Source organism: Phacochoerus africanus, chromosome 1, assembly GCF_016906955.1.
Source record: "Phacochoerus africanus isolate WHEZ1 chromosome 1, ROS_Pafr_v1, whole genome shotgun sequence".
Lineage (NCBI taxonomy): Eukaryota > Metazoa > Chordata > Mammalia > Artiodactyla > Suidae > Phacochoerus > Phacochoerus africanus.
This window is the reverse complement of record NC_062544.1, coordinates 36,136,453-36,155,325: the sequence shown is the minus strand read 5'-3', so window position 1 is coordinate 36,155,325 and position 18,873 is coordinate 36,136,453. Positions and strand designations below refer to the sequence as shown.

The 18,873-nt window shown below is 34.3% G+C and overlaps 1 protein-coding gene across 2 annotated transcripts in view; it reads right to left on the bottom strand.

Moving 5' to 3' along the window:
- The window catches only part of ADAMTS6 (ADAM metallopeptidase with thrombospondin type 1 motif 6), a 322,344-nt gene that overhangs the window by 134,323 nt on the left and 169,148 nt on the right, over positions 1–18,873 (bottom strand). For both annotated transcript variants that reach the window (XM_047752832.1, XM_047752915.1), the window contains exon 10: positions 5,143–5,289. In XM_047752832.1, the coding sequence (XP_047608788.1) occupies positions 5,143–5,289 (147 nt within the window). The remainder of the gene's footprint in view (positions 1–5,142; positions 5,290–18,873) is intronic.

Below are 18,873 nucleotides of genomic sequence, written 5' to 3'. Positions count from 1 at the left end.
ATTTATATTGTTCTTTGATATTCCGTTTAAGACTATGCCACAGTCACTTATCCTTTCTTCTATTAACAAGCAATTTCTAGAAATTACAAATTATGCTGATATAAATATTTGCCTACTTTCCTGGTATAAATACTTTTCTTTTCTTAAAAATATTAGATATGAGTTATTTTCTTAAAATCTATAATTGTTTCCCTTTAACAAAATGAAAGTTATGAGTAATTTTTATTTAATCTAGGATGCTAGACAATCAATATAATCATACAATTCTTATGATACTGACTGTAGTGTTATTTATGCTACCATTTTCAAAATAATAGTGGTAATACTGTATGTAAATCTTCTTGAATTTTCTCATTAATTCACTTGTAAGCACAGCTGGTTTGTACCTTGGTGTCATACATGAGTATTTTCACTCAGAAAACATAAACCTCACTCATTAATAAGTGAGATGAATAACACTATAGTATCCATCTATGAGATGTTTTACAACTTACTATTGTTAGGCTCAGATTATATGTATAATTGTCCTGAGCAAAATTATATACTAAAAAACATATAACTATTAATATTTCCCTGGCAGCACATATTTCACAACTAAAAGCTCAATTCTGGTTAATATCTACAGCAAAATAGATACTTATTGAATTAATACACTGTACTTTCGTTTATAGTTCTAAGATAAGACAAAAATGTATATTACTTTGAGAACATGCTTTTCCCTTGATTATGAAATTCTTAGTAAATCAAAGTATATTTACATTTCCAGAAATCCTTGCAGCTGATAGCAAAGTCATATTTTATGTATTCTGCTTTAAAGAAGTCTTATTTACATAATAAAAAAATCAGCCTTGAAAAAATAGGAACAAGGGTCAGACTTGAGTCTTCAACTAAAATTTACAGATTCTTAAATAAATGATCTCTTGGCTTTGTATCCAGAATACATGGGGACATACTCCTATTTGCAATTTTGGATTTATTTGTTTGTTTGTTTGTTTATTTATTGTCTTTTTGCCTTTTCTGGCCCTTGGCATATGGAGGTTCCCAGGCTAGGGGTGCAATCAGAGCTGTAGCTGCTGGCCTACACCACAGCTCACGGCAACGCCGGATCCTTAACCCGCTGAGCGAGGCCAGGGGTCGAACCCGCAACCTCATGGTTCCTAGTCGGATTCATTAACCACTGAGCCACAACAGGAACTCCTGGATTTATTTTTCACTTAAATAATTATACTATAAAGTACAGACCTTCAGTCTACTATACAGTGGGTCACTCTAAGAAATAAAACTTTCTACATAACCCTGTACATATCTTAACAGTCTCTTAACAACAACAACAAAAAGTTAACAGATAATACCATCTCCTACTTTTCCCCACAAAATTGTGCTAATATACTTAAATTAAACAAAAATTAATTAGGTTGTATGATCTATAACAAGTCAAGTGTCTTACCAACTGTATTCTCATAAACTAACAATCTTCACAAAACTAACAATACATTACCTTCTAAAATGAGTTATTCTATTTTAGACTCTTTCACTTGCCCTCTGGGGTACCTGAAAACAATGAACTGGAGGCTTCCAATATACAAACAAGGCATTGATAATATTTACTATGTTATGCTCTCTTTTTCTCCATATGTAATTATAACTTATCAAAGACATTTATGGGTTAAATTGAAATTCCCAAATGTGTCAGATAAATGTAAAGAGGAAAAATCTGTTTTCCTAAGCTGTTTATTGGGTTCCACATAAAAAAGAGGTCCAATCTATAAAATTTGTTTTCTTTCTAATAGATTATGGATATTGACCTTCAAAGATAATTGCTACAGAGGCATTGTGAGCATTTTGGTCATTCTGTTCATCTTATATCACTTCTCTTGCAGCTCTACACTCATGTTTCTTCCTAGTTCATCTTCAACCATAATTCTGCCTTTTTTTTCAGCTGCCATCCTTTCTGTGAAAATGGCTAGACTGTATTTAATTTGGAACTGTAGGAAATTTTGCTATGGACCTCTGACAGTTCAAACAATATAACAGCCTTTAATTTAAATAAAGCAAAAGTAGATTCACAGAGGCCCCAGGATTTTTGAAGACTATATGAAATTACTCTGCACTACCACGAAGTGGTGGAAAATATAGGAAAAACTGGCCTAAATCATTTCTGGCTGCCTTCCACTGCCTGGTAAATTAGCCCATCGACATCAAAGAGTGTGAGCCATAATACCAGGTTCATCTTTCTCTAGTTTCTAAATAAATAAATAAATAAATAAGTCCCGCAGGCAGATAGGAAGGACACTACCTGCAAAGCCGCCGTCGGAAAACATCAGAAGCTGGCATAACACGTCCATTTTAACGGAAATGGGTTCTTTATTATTTAATCAGGACAGCTTCTGGGCGATTCATGAACCACTTATTGAATCACCGAGTTTAAGAAATCTGAAAAAAAATATTGGGAGTTGGTAAACACCATCTCCTGATTGATGAATAGCACCTAGTGTTTCAGAATGACACGAGAGACTTTTTACTCTATTGGCATTTAAAGGCCATGGAATTGTTTTCAGGTGAACATAGTGAATAGTGAATCTATAAATCATAGAAAGCTCATTGTTAAAATCCACCATCATCTTTGGCCTATACAGTCACTAAGTAGAGAAAAGTATGCACTTTGTTGGCTGGGCTGCAATTCCTAAACAATTCATCTTTCAAAATTTCTTTTTCTTGAGAAGAGAAACTAAAATAAAATGTTATGAGTCTTTTTGAGCCAAGTATAAAACATAGATGTAACCTCAACCCTTGATCAAAATATCACTGGATTTTTAAAAATATCACAGATAGCTGTTAAAGCAATTAAGTCCACTGCATTAATAAAAAGGAACAAAGAAATTCAAGAAAGTTACTATTATGTCTTTGTGCTCCAGTGAATTGACCTTTTTAAAGGGACTTGTGTTTAAAAAACCTTTTTGCTTGGTCAGATCATCATCAGAGTTTTTTAGTTTACTATTTAAAGAAAGGGGAAAAAAAGCCAAGTTTTCCCCAAATCTGTACCCATTGTCTTTCACATCTATCTTTTACTAATGACTTTAACTCTGAGAATTCCCATGAGGATGCACAACCCAAATATTTTTATAAAATACAGAATAAATAAACCCATTAGAACCCTGTCAACACTAATCATGCTTAAACATAAAAAATGCAAAGAGGCAATAAGGCTTACATAATGCTTCTTGGATTAATTATTTCAATTAATTCAACGGAACACTTTATTCTAACTAGTAATAATTTTATATCTCTCACCAAACCAGTAATGATTTCTTAACTGTATTTTATCGGTAATTTAGGGATTCCCTTTTGGAATGTTTTAATGGCCTTAATATGGCTTTAACTAGGCAGGGTTTGGCAAGAGATCAGAATTGGTCCTTGTATTTAGTACATGAGATAGTCCTAGCAATTAGGCTATGCAGTAGAAGCAGGATAGAGGAAAGAGATATGGTATGTGGGAGAAAAAAATATAAGAAAGCCCTAACACTGTACAAGAATATTGAGCATGCATTGCTTGTCTTTCTGGTGATAGACACTAAGATTCCATTATAAAAACATAAGCCAAGTTAAGGGAGAAATTCCAAATCTGGCTTGATTTCTGGAGAGAACAGATCTTCAACAATGTTTAAAATTCAGGTAATATGATCTTGTTAAAAACATTTTAGAAAAAAATATTGCCAGTGCCTTGTGTTAAAAACTACCAAAAGATGTCAAACAAATTCTCTGTGGTCTATCTATGTTCAAAGCCCTTCACCCAGTTTTGGTATGAGGCAAGTACAGTGTAATAATTAATCTATTGCTAAGATTAAAAAGGGTTGAGTTATTACGTGGTTATTAGGAATAAAATAAGTTTCCAATTCTCACAATTTCATTAGTATGTTAATTAATTCAAAAGAGAACATTTTAAACATTTCTTTTTTGATCTTTGAGCAAAGCATTGACTAGGTAATTTAAAAATCTCTTGTTTGGGGCTTTTAAAAATATGATTATAAATTTTAAGAATACCATCTGGCTATTAGCAGATATAAATCAAAATTTTAATGAATAATGTTACCCTGTATAACCTATCCGAATTTTAAAATTTCATATTATAATCATGTTAAAGTTTGAACCAAGACAATTTTTAAAAAGGATTCACCTCTACTTTATGTATGACTCACTTTTTCAAAGTATTTAATCTCTCCTCCTCAAGAAAAAAATGGCTGACACGAAATAGTTGAAGGTAATGATAGAACAAAGCTTCATGCTTAAAATCTTGATATTATTTAAAATAATATTTATCCCTTAATGAATGTATATTAAGTGTTTTATATACCTTATAGTGTTATACATAATTATTTATATAGCAACTTAATGATGTGTGTATTATTACCTAAAGTCATTCAACAAATGAGGTCTCTGAAGATTAGAAAGGTTAAGTTACATGCCCAAGGTCACACAGTTAGATAGTAAGACCTAAGTCGATCAGTTTCCAAAGTCTAATCTTGAAGTCTCATGCAGGTGAGATGTGGAAAAACATCTGCTTTTCTAAAAAGAGTTATACCTGCGCTAATTTATGTTCTTCATATTTAAATAACCAGACTCTTGGAATATAAAGTGTCAGCAAAGAAGTTCTCAAACTGCAGAAGAGATGAGTCATTTAATAAATTTTCAAAGAAAAATTTTCATTTTCTCATTTTCATTTCCTAAATGTTTGTTTTTTTGTTGTTGTTGTTGTTTGTTACTATTAGATACTTTGGTATTCTTACAGGACAAAATCAACTATGTAATCAGTGAACTAAAGTTTGGCTTATTCTCTATTAAATTACGTAAATCTAAATTCTTTCTGACATTGCTTCCCATTTATTTAACATTTCTAACACTCACATCATCAAACCCTCTTACAGACTTGCTCCAGTTCCTCTAATCTGTACAGCTTGTGCTCTGTTTAAGTATGAAGGAAAAAAATTGCCACAATGATATATCAAATTATTTGAGAAATAGCCTGAAATATCACTGAGCCCTGTAAAAGTACTCAGTATGCAAAGTTTGAAGCACTACATATTAGGCTTCTATCAATGGCTTACTTCTGGAGCAATTCATCATCACTCTCCAGAGATTACTTACTCTAGAAAGCTGGTGATATAGTCTCGACTGCAGGCAGACCAGGAAAAGGGATTGGTATTTGCAGTAATGTGAGCTGCCATAAGTTTTGCTGCTTCATGACCTTTCGTCCCACAAGAATTTCCAATTCCATCATGGTTCATACCAAAACTGTTTTAACAAGGAAGAAACATAAGAAACATAAAAGAAAAAAAATAAGAAAAATAAAACAAACAAACCCCAATACATCCTTTATTTCCTTATTTGATCATTTATTAGCCTTATCAACATATGGCTTCCAACAAGATAGACCAGATCCTCTAAGGAAATATAGGATTAAAGTTAAAGAGACTAAGGAATAATTCAATGATACAATATATTTCTAGATCTCTTTGAATTCATCATATACTCTCAAATGTTATCTCATATGATACAATTTCTCCTTGAACAGACAGGGATATATATTAATTCTCAATTTATAGATGAGAAAAAAACAGATTTAGTAAAGACAATGGACCTATTAAAGATCATACAGTTAGTACATGTTGAAATTGTTAGTAGAACCTACCTTTAACATGCTAGAGTTCATGCTACCTCACTATGCTGAATACAAAAGAGAATTACGAAAAGATAGTTATGACCGATAGAGTTCTAGGTTTCAGGCCAAACACTGAAATTCTTTTCCTTATAAATACGTATAAAGAAGAATTAAATAATGTAAAATTTATGTTAGTGTGTGTATGTGTTTTTAAAACACCTTTTGAAAAATCTTGATACATTTAAGGATTATGAATAAAGCCTTTTCTTTACTATGGCCTCCCTTGGTTTTTCAAAGCTTTTCTTTGTCATTTTTTCCTCTGTGTCCTGTAGCCATACTTAGTGCTATCAATATGATCTAGAAATATACCTCAATGCATAAATCATAAAATTTTTCTGTAAAGGATATACCCACAATATATGAATAAATTTGAGCCTTTCATCACAAGTAGCTAAAAGCTTAGGTGAAACATCACTAAAAAAATATCATTATTGTGTCCACTGTGACATCCTAGTTAATGCACCATGATATATGTTTAAAGAAATAAGTAATTTGTGTGACACAAGTACAATATAGATAAGAACACTTGCTGAAAAGAAATTTGGAAAGGTAGTTGAGAAGAGATAATTATAATAAATGAAAGTAAATATCAATAATTTTGGCAGTGTACCAACTTTGAAGATTTGTCAATAAGAGCAAATATAGAAGATTTCTGAGTAGGGAAATATGGAATAGATCTGTATTTTAGACAGATCATTATAGTAATTCTGTGGTAAAAACAATGTAGTGGAAAGAGAATGGAGCTGGGGAGCCCAGATAGAAGATAACCAATTGAGAAGTAATGCAGGTCTGAATTAGGGCCCTGGATAAAGAAGTGGGATTGACCTGAAACGTGTTTATGAAGGTGAATGAAATGGCCTTCATAAATACAACATAAAAGAGTTATAATGAAGACATATAATATGTCTACATATGGAGGGAGGAAAGAGGAACTAATAATTCCTAAGTGTAGGGGCTAATATAAGCAAAGGAAGAGAAGTACATGAAAGCACTAAATTAAACCACCAAATAGTCTTCCAAGAACATCAATACTTAGTCTTCTTGTGTTTGACATCAACATACTCAAGTCAATATCTTTGAATAGTCTTCTAGGAATATAATGATGGAGTTTACTGTTTGTTGAATTAGATGAATATTCCACTGAAATAATCAGCTCCAGATTTACAGAAAAATTTATATAAAAGATTTACATAAAAATTTATAGATTTACATAAAAATATCTATATAGTAAATTTATAACTCAATAAAATTAATATTCTATATTTATCTTAAAGGTTAATACTACTGTGTGAATACTACTATGATTCTTTTAAAATGATGATAGTTTTGAAAATATTATATCCTTTGAGCAGCTGTCTCATACTTTTCCCCGAGTCATGTTAAGATATGTGTAGGCAGGCACAGACAGCTTTCAGAAAATCATTTTTGAGATTCCCAACTTTCTTATGTACTTCATTCTAAAAAACTAAGTTTTTCCTTTTGAAATTATATTTCTTCCACCTTACAAAAGAAAAACTTATCTTTCACCCATTCATAATTTTATAATAGTTCACTGTCATGGGGTATAAAAGCATGGGTATCAAGGAAAGAGACAATTGGAAACATTTGGTGTCAGCAATGAGAAAAAGAATGACTTTAATGATTAAATAACATATGTAGTTTCTTGCTCTCATAGAGGAAGGCATACTCAAATTAACAGCTAATGGGCTGTTAAAATTTGATGATAGATCACCATGGTTATGCTTTGACTAATAGTTCAAAGGGAGTTCAAAGAACTGAGTAATATTTCTATAATAAACTTCTTTTATCTTGTCTATTTACTTATGTAAAAAAAGTTTCTCAGCATTTGCATCTATAGAAACAAAATAAAGAAATCAGATTGGTGGAGTTCCTGTTGTGGCTCAGCAGGTTACAAACCCAACTAGTACCCATGAGGACATGGGTTCAATCCCTGATCTCGCTCAGTAGGTTAAGGATCTGGAGTTACCATAAGCTGCGGTATGGGCTGCAGACATGGTTTGGATCTGGCATTGCTGTGGCAGTGATGTAGGCTGGAGATGCAGGTCCAATTCGACCCCTATCCTGGGAACTTCCATATGCCACTATGCCACACCTGTGGTTTTAAAAGAAAAAAAAAAAAAAAAAAGAAGGAAATCAGATTGGTGCTGAAATACTGCCTCATTCTAGCAATACAGAGGTAAACACAATAATTGAAAATACACATCTAAAGATGCCTCTCTTAATAAAAACTTTATTTTCATATTTATTAAAATTCATAATATGTATATGCTCTTCTAATCAATCATTAACTAATGACTGTAATGTAATGAACATATAATCCAGAAAAAAGCCTTTTTTTAAAAATGATCACAGTGCTGCAGTGAACACTGGAGTACATGTATCTTTTCAAGCCATGGTTTTCTCTGGATAGATGCCCAGGAGTGGGATTGCTGCATCAAAGAGTAATTCTATTATTAGTTTTCTGAGGAATCTCCATACTGTTTTCCACAGTGGTTGTACCAATTTACACTTCCACCAACAGTGTAAGAGGTCTCTACACCTTCTCCAGAATTTACTGTTTGTAAAGTTTTCGATGATGGCCAATCTGGCCAGTGTAAGGTGGTACCTCATAGTGGTTTTGATTTGCATTTCTCTAATGATGAGTGATGTTGAACATCTTTTCATACATTTTTTGGTCATCAGTATGTCTTCGGAGAATTGTCTGTTTAGATTTTCTGCCCATTTTTTTTGATGGGGTTGTTTGTTTTTTTGGTATTGAACTGCAGAAGGTGTTTATAAATTTTGGAGATTTATCCCTTGTCAGCAGCTTCATTTGCAAAGATTTTCTCCCACTCAGTGGGTTGTCTTTTCATTTTGTTTAGGGCTCCTTTGCTGTGCAGAAACTTTTAGGTTTAACAAAGTCCCATTTGTTTATTTTTGTTTTTATTGTCATTACTCCAGGAGGTGGATCTGAGATGTTGCTGTGGTTTATGTTGGAGAGTGTTTGGCCTGTGCTTTCCTCTAAGAGTTTTATAGTATCTGGTCTTATATTTTGATCTTTAATCCATTTTGAGTTTATTTTTGTGCATGGTGCTAGGAAGTGATCTAATTTCATTCTTTTGCATGTGGCTGTCCAGTTTTCCCAGCCCCACTTATTGAAGGGCCTGTTTTTTCTCCATTGTTTATTCTTGCCTCTTTTGTCATAGATTAGTTGACTGTAGGTGTGTGGGTTTAATTCTGGACTTTCTATCTGATCACAGGAAATTTTAAAAATGAAATTGTGAACTAAAATTTGTTAGAGATATTTTACACAATTAAAAACATTTTTGGAGTTCCCATTGTGGCACAGTGGAAATAAATCCAGCTAGTATCCACGAGAATGTGGGTTCAATCCCTGGCCTTGCTCAGTGGGTTAAGGATTTGGTGTTGCCATGAGCTGTAAAGTAGGTTGCAGATGCGGCTCTGATCTGGTTTGTGGTTGTGGTGTAGGCTGGCAGTTGTAGCTTCGTTTCGACCCCTAGACTGGGAACCTCTGTATGTCACAGGTACAGCCCTAAAATGACAAAAAGACAAAAAGGCAAAAAAAAAAAAAGAAATCCCAGAAATGACTTGACTGATGTCAACATGTCAACTAGTTCACTGACAGTGATACAAAGTGAAATGGGGGTTTACAATTACAATTTATGACATCAGTTTCAAAAGGGAGCTCTAGCAGTCCGCCAGGCTGTAGTGTGTTTTTAACTTTTTATTATAGTTGATTTACAATGTTCTGTCAATTTTTGCTATAAAGCAAAGTGACCCAGTTATACACATATATACATTCTTTTTCTCACATTATCTTCCATCATGTTCCATCACAAGGGACTGGGTATAGTTGCCTGTGCTATACAGCAAGACCTCATTGCTTATCCACTCCAAATGCAATAGTTTGCATCTACTAAACCCAAACTCCCAGTCGATTCTACTCCTTCTACCTACCCTTTAGCAACCACAAATCTATTCTCCATGTCCATGAGTTTCTTTCATTTCTATAGATAGGTCCATTTGTGCCATATATTAGATTCCAGATATAAGTGATATCATGTGGTATTTTCTTTCTCTTTCTGACTCACTTAACTTAGTAAGAGAATCTCTAGTTCCATCCATGTTGCTGCAAATGGCATTATATAATTTTAAATAGACAAGTTCCTTCCTGAAGAAACTCTATCAGCGAAGAGTTGGGAAAAAGAAATGAAACTCACTAGTGATCCAAGAAAATAAACAAGAGTACACTTTAAAACCACTATACCGGCAAAAATTAGAATGTAACCTAGGACTAATTGTTGGCAGTGGTGTAGAAAAATGGGGATCTTAGTATATAACAATTGTATTATGGTCAGGCAGTTGTTCCAGACAGCAATTCAGCAGTATTTGGTCAAATTAAATAGGAGATACATTATCACCCAGCAATCCTATTTCTGGAGAGATAGCCTAGAAATATCCCCAAAAGGAAGAGGTATGATGATGTTCATGACAGAATTATTTATGATAGCAATGAATTAAAGAAAACCTAGGTGTTTGTCACTGGGGAATGCGTAAGTAAACTTTCACAGATTCATCTTATGGAATACTAAGCAGAAGTTGGAAGCAGCAAACAAGAGAGATGTCTACACATAAATAGAGGTTGATCTTAAAAACTGAAAAGTTAAGAAAAGGAACAAGATCTATAGCAGTATATCACATATGTAAACCAAAATTACATATACATTGTCAAATTACAAAGAAAGGCCAAAGAATTGTTCCAAATTAAAGACTGAAGAGACATAATAAATGCAACAGAAACTGGATTGGAGTGGGGAAAAATATAAAGAACATTGTTGGGACAATTGAGGAAATTTGAATATGGATTGTAAATCAGATAACAGTAATCTATCAATGTTAAACTTTCTAATTTGATAACTGTACTGTGGTTATGTAACAGATTATCTTTTCTTCTTAGGAAACAGACACTAGATCATTTAGGGACAAGGAACATGTCTACAACTTACTCTCGGATACTTCAGAAAAAAAACACATGTACATATAAAAAGAGAGAGAAAGAAATGCTGCAAAATATTAACAAATTTTAAGTCTGACTTAAGGGCATAAGTTAAAAAATAAACACATATTGGTAGTTTCTTGGTGGTGGCTCAGCATGTTAAAGATCTGGTGTTGTCATTGCTATGGCTCTGGTTACTGCTGTGCCATGGGTTTAATCCCTGGCCTGGGAACCTCTGCGTGCCTTTGGGTGCAGCCAAAAAAAAAAAAAAGCCATAAATACACAAAACAACATCCAATATTTTGCAAGGATACCTATGAATTCACATATACCTATCAAATTTATTAAAAGATTTTTCAATGGGACAGAGAAATGGGAGGGGGGAAATGGGAATTTAAAAATATATGTGTACATATTAAACAAGAAGGGTCCTTGCTGGGACTGCTACTGATGTTGTGTCAAGAACTAATGATAGAGAAGTAGGTGGATAATTAGGATAGAGATAGATAGAAAAATATAAAATAAACTCAACTCTGCTTTTTTTCTTATTATGGCTGTACCCATGGCACATGGAAGTTCCTGGGCTAGAGGCTGAATTGGAGCTACAGCTGCAGGCCTATGCACAGCCACAGCAACACCAGATCCAAGGCACACCTGTGACCTATGCTGCAGCTTGCAGCAATGCTGGATCCTTAACCCACTGAGTAAGGCCGGGGATCAAACTTGCATTCTCACAGACACTATGTCGGGTCTTTAATCTGCTAAGCCAACTCTCTACTCTCTACTCTTGATTTACATAAATAATAATTTTTTAAGAAAGAACAAAAGTTTGGTAAAAATAGTGCCCAGCACAATGAATGAATGGTGATAATAAGAGAATAATTCCATGGCTGGCTTTATGTGTTTAATAAAACATTTCAGATTAAGTAATGATTGTCATTTATGGAAGTTTTGACAGATAGGATTGGGATAGACTTCTTGTGATTCCCCACATGTTGCTGAGAAAGCCAAGTTTGCAAGGCTTGCTCCTAACGCAGGCCATTCTTCAGGATAACGTTGAGAAATAAGGTATACTCTACCCCTGGACAAAGAACAGGTTTATTTACTACTTATTAATTAAAGTATTAGATCCCCCAAGCTCAATATTTCTCAGTTTTGAGAAATGCAAACCCACTACATGTGTGGCATTCATCTGGGCCATGTTGTATTGCCCATGTGATTTGGGAGATTTGGGGTCAAAAATAAATATGTTGATGCTTATGCTTCTTGCTCTGCTGAAGTAATAAAGTCCTTTGTCTTCGACTCAGGAATCTCACGTGTTTTGCCTGCATCCATGCAACAGTAATAAGCTAATTTATTAGCTTATAAGTAGGGTAAAATCAAATCTTAAACCCAATGGGAGAGAAGTTTGTAGCTGATTAGGATAACATACTCAATTATGGAAAGCTAAGTAATCCTAAAAACAAAGTTCTTCCAAATTAGTCTCAATTTTCCAGAAAATGAAGCCCAAATTCTCAATAATATCCATTAAGATAAAGTAAGCTTTTTGTTTTGTTTCTTTCCTAGGACATACACTGTGTGTTAAAGATTTTCCAACTAAACCTCCTAGTATGTACAAGTAAAAGACCAGAAATTCCCTTTCTCCTATCTTAATATTTCTGATTCTATCTCAAAACATTAAAGGACATTCTTATTTCTACGCAGTGAGTAAAAAAGTTTTCCCTTTTCTTCTAAGATACCACCCAAAAGCAACAAGAAAAATAAGAAAAAGAATCATAAACTCTATATTTAATGAAAAGTAGGAAACTTCTAAAACCATAAACTGCAATATCATAATGTATGTGGAAGGACGACTGATTACAGAGAGGAATCCAGAAAAACACACAGAGGGGACCATAATAGATTGTTTGATCTAAGCTAAAACAAGTAGAGCATATTCTCCAAAATAAGTGCAACTACCTGAGGAACTAAATCAATAATAGTGCTTATGAAAAATTAGAATAAGGGTACAGACTATTAGAATACACATGCTTTTTGTAGTTAGCAGAAGAGTAGGCTGGGTTAAGTGGAATGTTGTACAAACCATATTTGTAGAAATCAGTCTTTCACTGAGGAAAGGTGAAAGAGATCCTACCTCACTAGCAGTTTTAAAAGAAATATAGGGTTAAAGAACTTGAATCACATACAACACTGTATACCATTAATAAGTTCCTGCTGAGAAAGAGCTTGGGCCTCTATCCAACATAAGACTTCTACAAGCAGTTCATCCAGAAAAATTAAACTCATTCAAAGAGGTGTAATTCAAATGGAACAAGAAGTATATGTACAAATATATTAAATAAAATTTTAAAAAGAATAGGAAAATACAAACAGAAGATGAGGGATAATCAACAGAAAAAAAATGTGGCTACAGGAAAGATAAAAATTGGACACACAGGAACTCAAAAAAACTTAATGAAGCCATCATTCAATAAAAACATGAATTTAATGCATAGATACAAGCAACCAGGGAAGGTATGTCAAGACAAGAGAAGAAAACATTAATTGTCATAGGAAATAAATGGAAGGGAAAAAATATAACCATCACAGAAAAAAGGCCATGCTGAGGTAGGAAAAAAAGGCAGCTACTGAAAACATTTGCACAGAAGTGAAAAGAGCAAGTGAAATAAAATTGGACAAAAAGTTTAAAAGGACCAAAGTTAAAAAACTCCAACATAAGAATCATTATTGTCTCCAAAGAAAATAATCAAAATAAAAATCAGAAATAAAAGTGATTTAAAGAAATCAGGAAAACATTCAAGAAATAAAGATGGCTAAAATCTCATCAAATATGAACTACTCTATGTCCAAGGAAAAACTGATATAGGTGAATCCACACCAAGTCACATCCTAGTAAACTTAGTGAATAACAAAAATGAAATATATTTTGGGCAATTGGGGCAAAAGAACAAATTACCTGTGATAGCAATACAATCATATTAACCTCAGCTTTCTCCATGATGATATTTCACATCAGTACTCAATGGAATAGTGCTTAGGAAAAGTATTGAATCCCGCCAAAGTGAGGATAAAATCATTTTAAACAAGAACTCAAGGAATAGAGGCATTATGAATCATTCTTACAAAAACTGCTACAAGGTAAACTTTAGCTTTGTTTTAAAATAATGTAAAAGTTTGATGGTTTAATGACTGAGTTACATAGCAAGCAATGCATAAAACACAAGCGAAATTAGTCACCAGATTAACTTCCTTTTAATACTTCTTAATTATATTTTCTTGTTTGTTGTTTTGTTTTTCTGAGCTTAATTTTATTCTCTTACATTCATAATATATATTTTATTTTATTTTAGGGCTTTTTCTTCAGCATATGGAAGCTCCTGGGCTAGGGGTCTAGAGGGAGGTGCAGATGCTGGCCTACACCACAGCCACAGCAACTCCAGATCCAAGCCATGTCTAAAACCTAAACCAGAGCTTGCATCAAGGCCTGGTCCTTTAAACAACTGAGCAAGGCCAGGGATCGAACCTGCACCCTCGTGGATACCAGTTGGGTTCTTAACCTGCTGAGCCACAACGGGAACTCCATATAATACATATTTTATATCACACATACTTGAGAGAGTAAAACATACATTTACATTTTAAAGTGTAATTATAAAGCAAATATCCATGCTATCTCTACCAAATTTAAGGAAGGAACATTTTCAGAATAATTAAAGCTTGTCTCCAGTATTCATCCTACTAATTACTGTTCTTCCTCTGCAGAGAAAAAACCACTATCCTGACTTTTGTGGTCATCAGTACCTATATAAAACTAAACAATATATGTTAATTCTGCCTGGTTTTGAAATCTATAAAAGTGGAATCACACTGTATATATTCATTTATAACTTGGTTCCTTTATTGAACAATTTCATCAAAAGCATCACCTTTATGGATCCATCTAGCTATACATATGTACACACATATAATACATATATAAAGTTATAAAAATTATATAAATTATACTATGAATATAATATATAACATCATCTAGCTATATATAACATACATAAATATTTATATAAAATTTACTATAAAATAATATATAATAGCCATCTAGCTATATATATAATATATAAAAATATTTATATAAATTATATAAATTATCATATATGTATAAATTCATGTTCACTGCCATATAGTTTTTAAGTTTCACAAAAACTATGTATTTCATATAAATTATATATATATGGGTATTAAGATGGCAGAATAGAAGGACTGGAGATCAACTTCTCTCCTAAAATCAACAAAACTTACAACTAAATGCTGAGCAATCTTCAACCAAATGGACTAGAAACCTTCAAAAAGACATCCTACTCCAGAAGACAAAGAGGAAGCCACATCAAGAGGTAGGAGGGACAATTACATGATATAAGCAACACCATACCTTCTGAGTGTGAAGCCCCACAGACCAGAAACTAACTGGTTCACAGAGACTCACCTACAGGAGTGAGAGCTCTGAACCCCACATCAAACTCTCATGTGTGGGGATCTGGCAATGGGAGAAAGAGCCCTTAGAGCATCTGGCATTGAAGGCCACTGGGGTCTGTGCGTAGGAACTCCATGGGACTGGGGGAAACAGAGACCCCATTCTTAAAAGGTGTGCACAGACTTTCACCTGGGTCCCAGGGCAAAGCAAAGCCTCCATACGAATCTGGGTCAAACCTGACTACAGTTCTTGGAGGACATCCTGGGAAAACAGGGGGAGAATGTGGCTTGTTGTGGGGGAAGGATATTGGAAACAAAGCTCTTGGGAATATTCCTCAGTGTGCCTTTCTCTGGAGGTGGCCATTTTGGGAAAATGTGGCTGCACCCATCAGTGCTGAGAAGCTCCAGGGCAAACAACAATCCAGGTGGGATCACAGCCCCACACCTCAGTAAACAAACAGGCAGCCTAAAGAACCCCCAGGCACACAGTCACCTCTAATCCCATCCAGAGACAAAGCCCCACCCACCAGAGGGATAGGAATCAGCTCCACCTACCAATGGGCAGACATCAGTCCCTCCCATCAGGAAGCCTACAGCAAGCCCCCATACAGAACTCAGCCACAAGGGGGGCAGACACCAGAGGTAAGAGAGGCTACAACTCTATTATCTGTAAAAAGGTCACCACACCAAAAACCTATAAAAATAAAAAGACAGAGAACTATAACTCAGATGAGGGAGAAAGGAAAAACCCCAGAAAATCAGCTAGGCGAGGAGGAGAATCTCAGCCTCCAGTAAAAAGACTTTAGACTCTTGATGCTGAAGACGATGCAAGACACTGGAAATAAACTGGAGGGAAAGATGGATAACCTACAGGAAACACTGAGCAAAGAAATACAAGATATAAAACTTAAGCAAGAAGAGATGCAAAATACAATAAATGAAATAAAAAATTCATTAGAAGCAATCAACAGCAGAATACAGGAGGCAGAAGAACAAATAAGCGAGGTGGAGGACAGATGAGTGGAAAGCACGAATGAGGAAAAGAAAAGAGAAAAAAGATTGAAAACAAATGAAGAGAGTCTCAGAGAACTCTGGGACAATGTTAAATGCACCAACATTCGTATTACAGGGGTGCCAAAAGGAGGAGAGAGAGAGAGAAGGGGACAGAAAAAAATATTCCAAGAGATAATAGCCGAAAACTTCCCTAACATGGGAAAGGAACCACTCACTCAAATCCAGGAAGCACAACGAGTACCATATAAAATAAACCCAAGGAGGAACACCACAAGACACATATTAATCCACCTGACCAAAATTAAAGACAAAAAGAAAATCTTGAAAGCAGCAAGGGAAAAGAAAAAATAACATACAGGGGAATCCCGATAAGGTTATAGGCAGATTTTTCAGCAGAAACTCTGCAGGCCAGAAGGGAGTGGCATGATATACTTAACGTGATGATAGGAAAAAATCCTCCCACCAAGATTACTTTACCCAGCAAGGTTCTCATTCAGATTTGAAGGAGAAATCAAGAGGTTCACAGATAAGCAAAAGCTAAAAGAATTCAGCAACACCAAACCAGCTTTACAACAAATACTAAATGAACTTCTCTAGGCAGAAAAGAAAAGGCTGCAACAGGAAACAAAAATACCACAAATGACAAGGCTCACTAGTAAAGGTATACATACAGTAAAGATACGAAATCATCCACACACAATTATGTCACCAAAATCAGAAATTGTGAGAAGAGGTGGGTAATGCAGCACACTGGGATGCACTTGTAATTAAGAGACCAACAGCTTAAAACAATCTCATATATATATAGACTCTTATATCAAAACTTCAGAATAACTACAAACCAAAAATGTACAATTGATACACAAATAAGAAAAATCCATTCAAATACAACATAAAGATAGTCATCAAACCACAAGAGGAGAGAACAAGAGAAGAAGGGAAGAAAAAAGAGCAATAAAAACAAATCCAAAGCAATTAATAAAATGGCAATAAGAACATACATATCAATAATTACCTTAAATGTTAATGGACTAAACGCCACAACCAAAAGACACAGACTGGCTGAATGGATACAAAAATAAGATCCATATATACGCTGTCTTCAAGAGACCCACTTCACTTCTAGGTACACATACAAATTGAAAGTGAGAGGATGGAAGAAAATATTCCATGCAAACGGGAATCAAAAGAAAGCTGGAGTACCAATACCCATAACACACAAAATAGACTTTGAAATGAAGAGTATTTTAAGGGACAAAGAAGGTCACTACCTAACGATCAAAGGATCAATCCAAGAAGAAGATATAACAATTTTTACACATCTACATGCCCAACAAACATTCACCACAATAAAAGGCAACTGATAACAACCTTAAAAGGACAAATCGACAATAATACAATCATAGTGGGGGACATTAATACCCCACTTACAGCAATGGACAGATCAACCAGACAGAAAATCAATAAGGAAACACAGGCCCTGAATGATGCATTAAACCAGATGGACTTAATAGATATTTATAGGACATTCCATCCAAAAGCAACAGAATACACACTCTTCTCAAGTGTACATGGAACATTCTCTAAGACTGATCACATCCTGGGCTACAAATTCAACCTCGGTAACTTTAAGAAAATTGAAATCATATCAAGCATCTTTTCTGACCACAATGCTATAAGATTGGAAATCAACAAGGAAAAACTGCAGAAAACACAAACATGTGGAGACTCAACAACATGCTACTAAACAACCAATGGATCACTGAAGAAATCAAAGAGGAAATGTAAAAATACCTAGAAGCAAATGACAACAAAGATAAGACACTCCAAACAAAACCTATGGGATGCAGCAAAAGCAGTTCTAAAAGGAAAGTTTATACCAATAGGAGCCCACCTCAGGAAACAAGAAAAAGCTCAAATAAACAAGCTAACTTTACATCTAAAGCAGCTCGAGAGAGAACAAACAAGACCCAAAGTTAGTAGAAGAAAATAAATCATAAAGATCAGAGCAGAAATCAATGAAACAGAAACAAGGAAAGCCATAGAAAAGATCAATGAAGTGAAAAGCTGCTTCTTTGAAAAGATCAACAAAACTGATAAACCCTTAGCCACACTTATCAAGAAAAAAAAGAGAGAGGACTCAAATCAATAAAATTAGAAATGAAAAAGGAGAAGTAACAATGGACATCACAGAAATACAAAGGATCATAAGAGACTACTATATCCAACTATCACCAATAAAATGGAAAACCTAGAAGAAATGGACAAATTCTTACAAAGGTACAATCTTCCAAGACTTAACCAAGATGAAATAGAAAAGATGAATGGACCAGTCACAAGAACTGAAATTGAAACTATGATTAAAAACCTTCCAACAAACAAAAGTCCAGGACCAGATGGCTTCACAGGCGAATTCTATCAAACATTTAGAGAAGAGCTAACATCTATCCTTTTGAAACTATTCCAAAAAATTGCAGAGGAAGGGACACTCCCAAACACACAGGCCACCATCACCCTGATACCAAAACCAGACAAAGATACCACAAAAAAAAAAGGAAACTATAGGCCAATTTCACTGATGAACATCGATGCAAAAATCCTCAACAAAATACTAGCAAACCACATCCGAAAATACACTAAAAGGATTGTATATCATGAT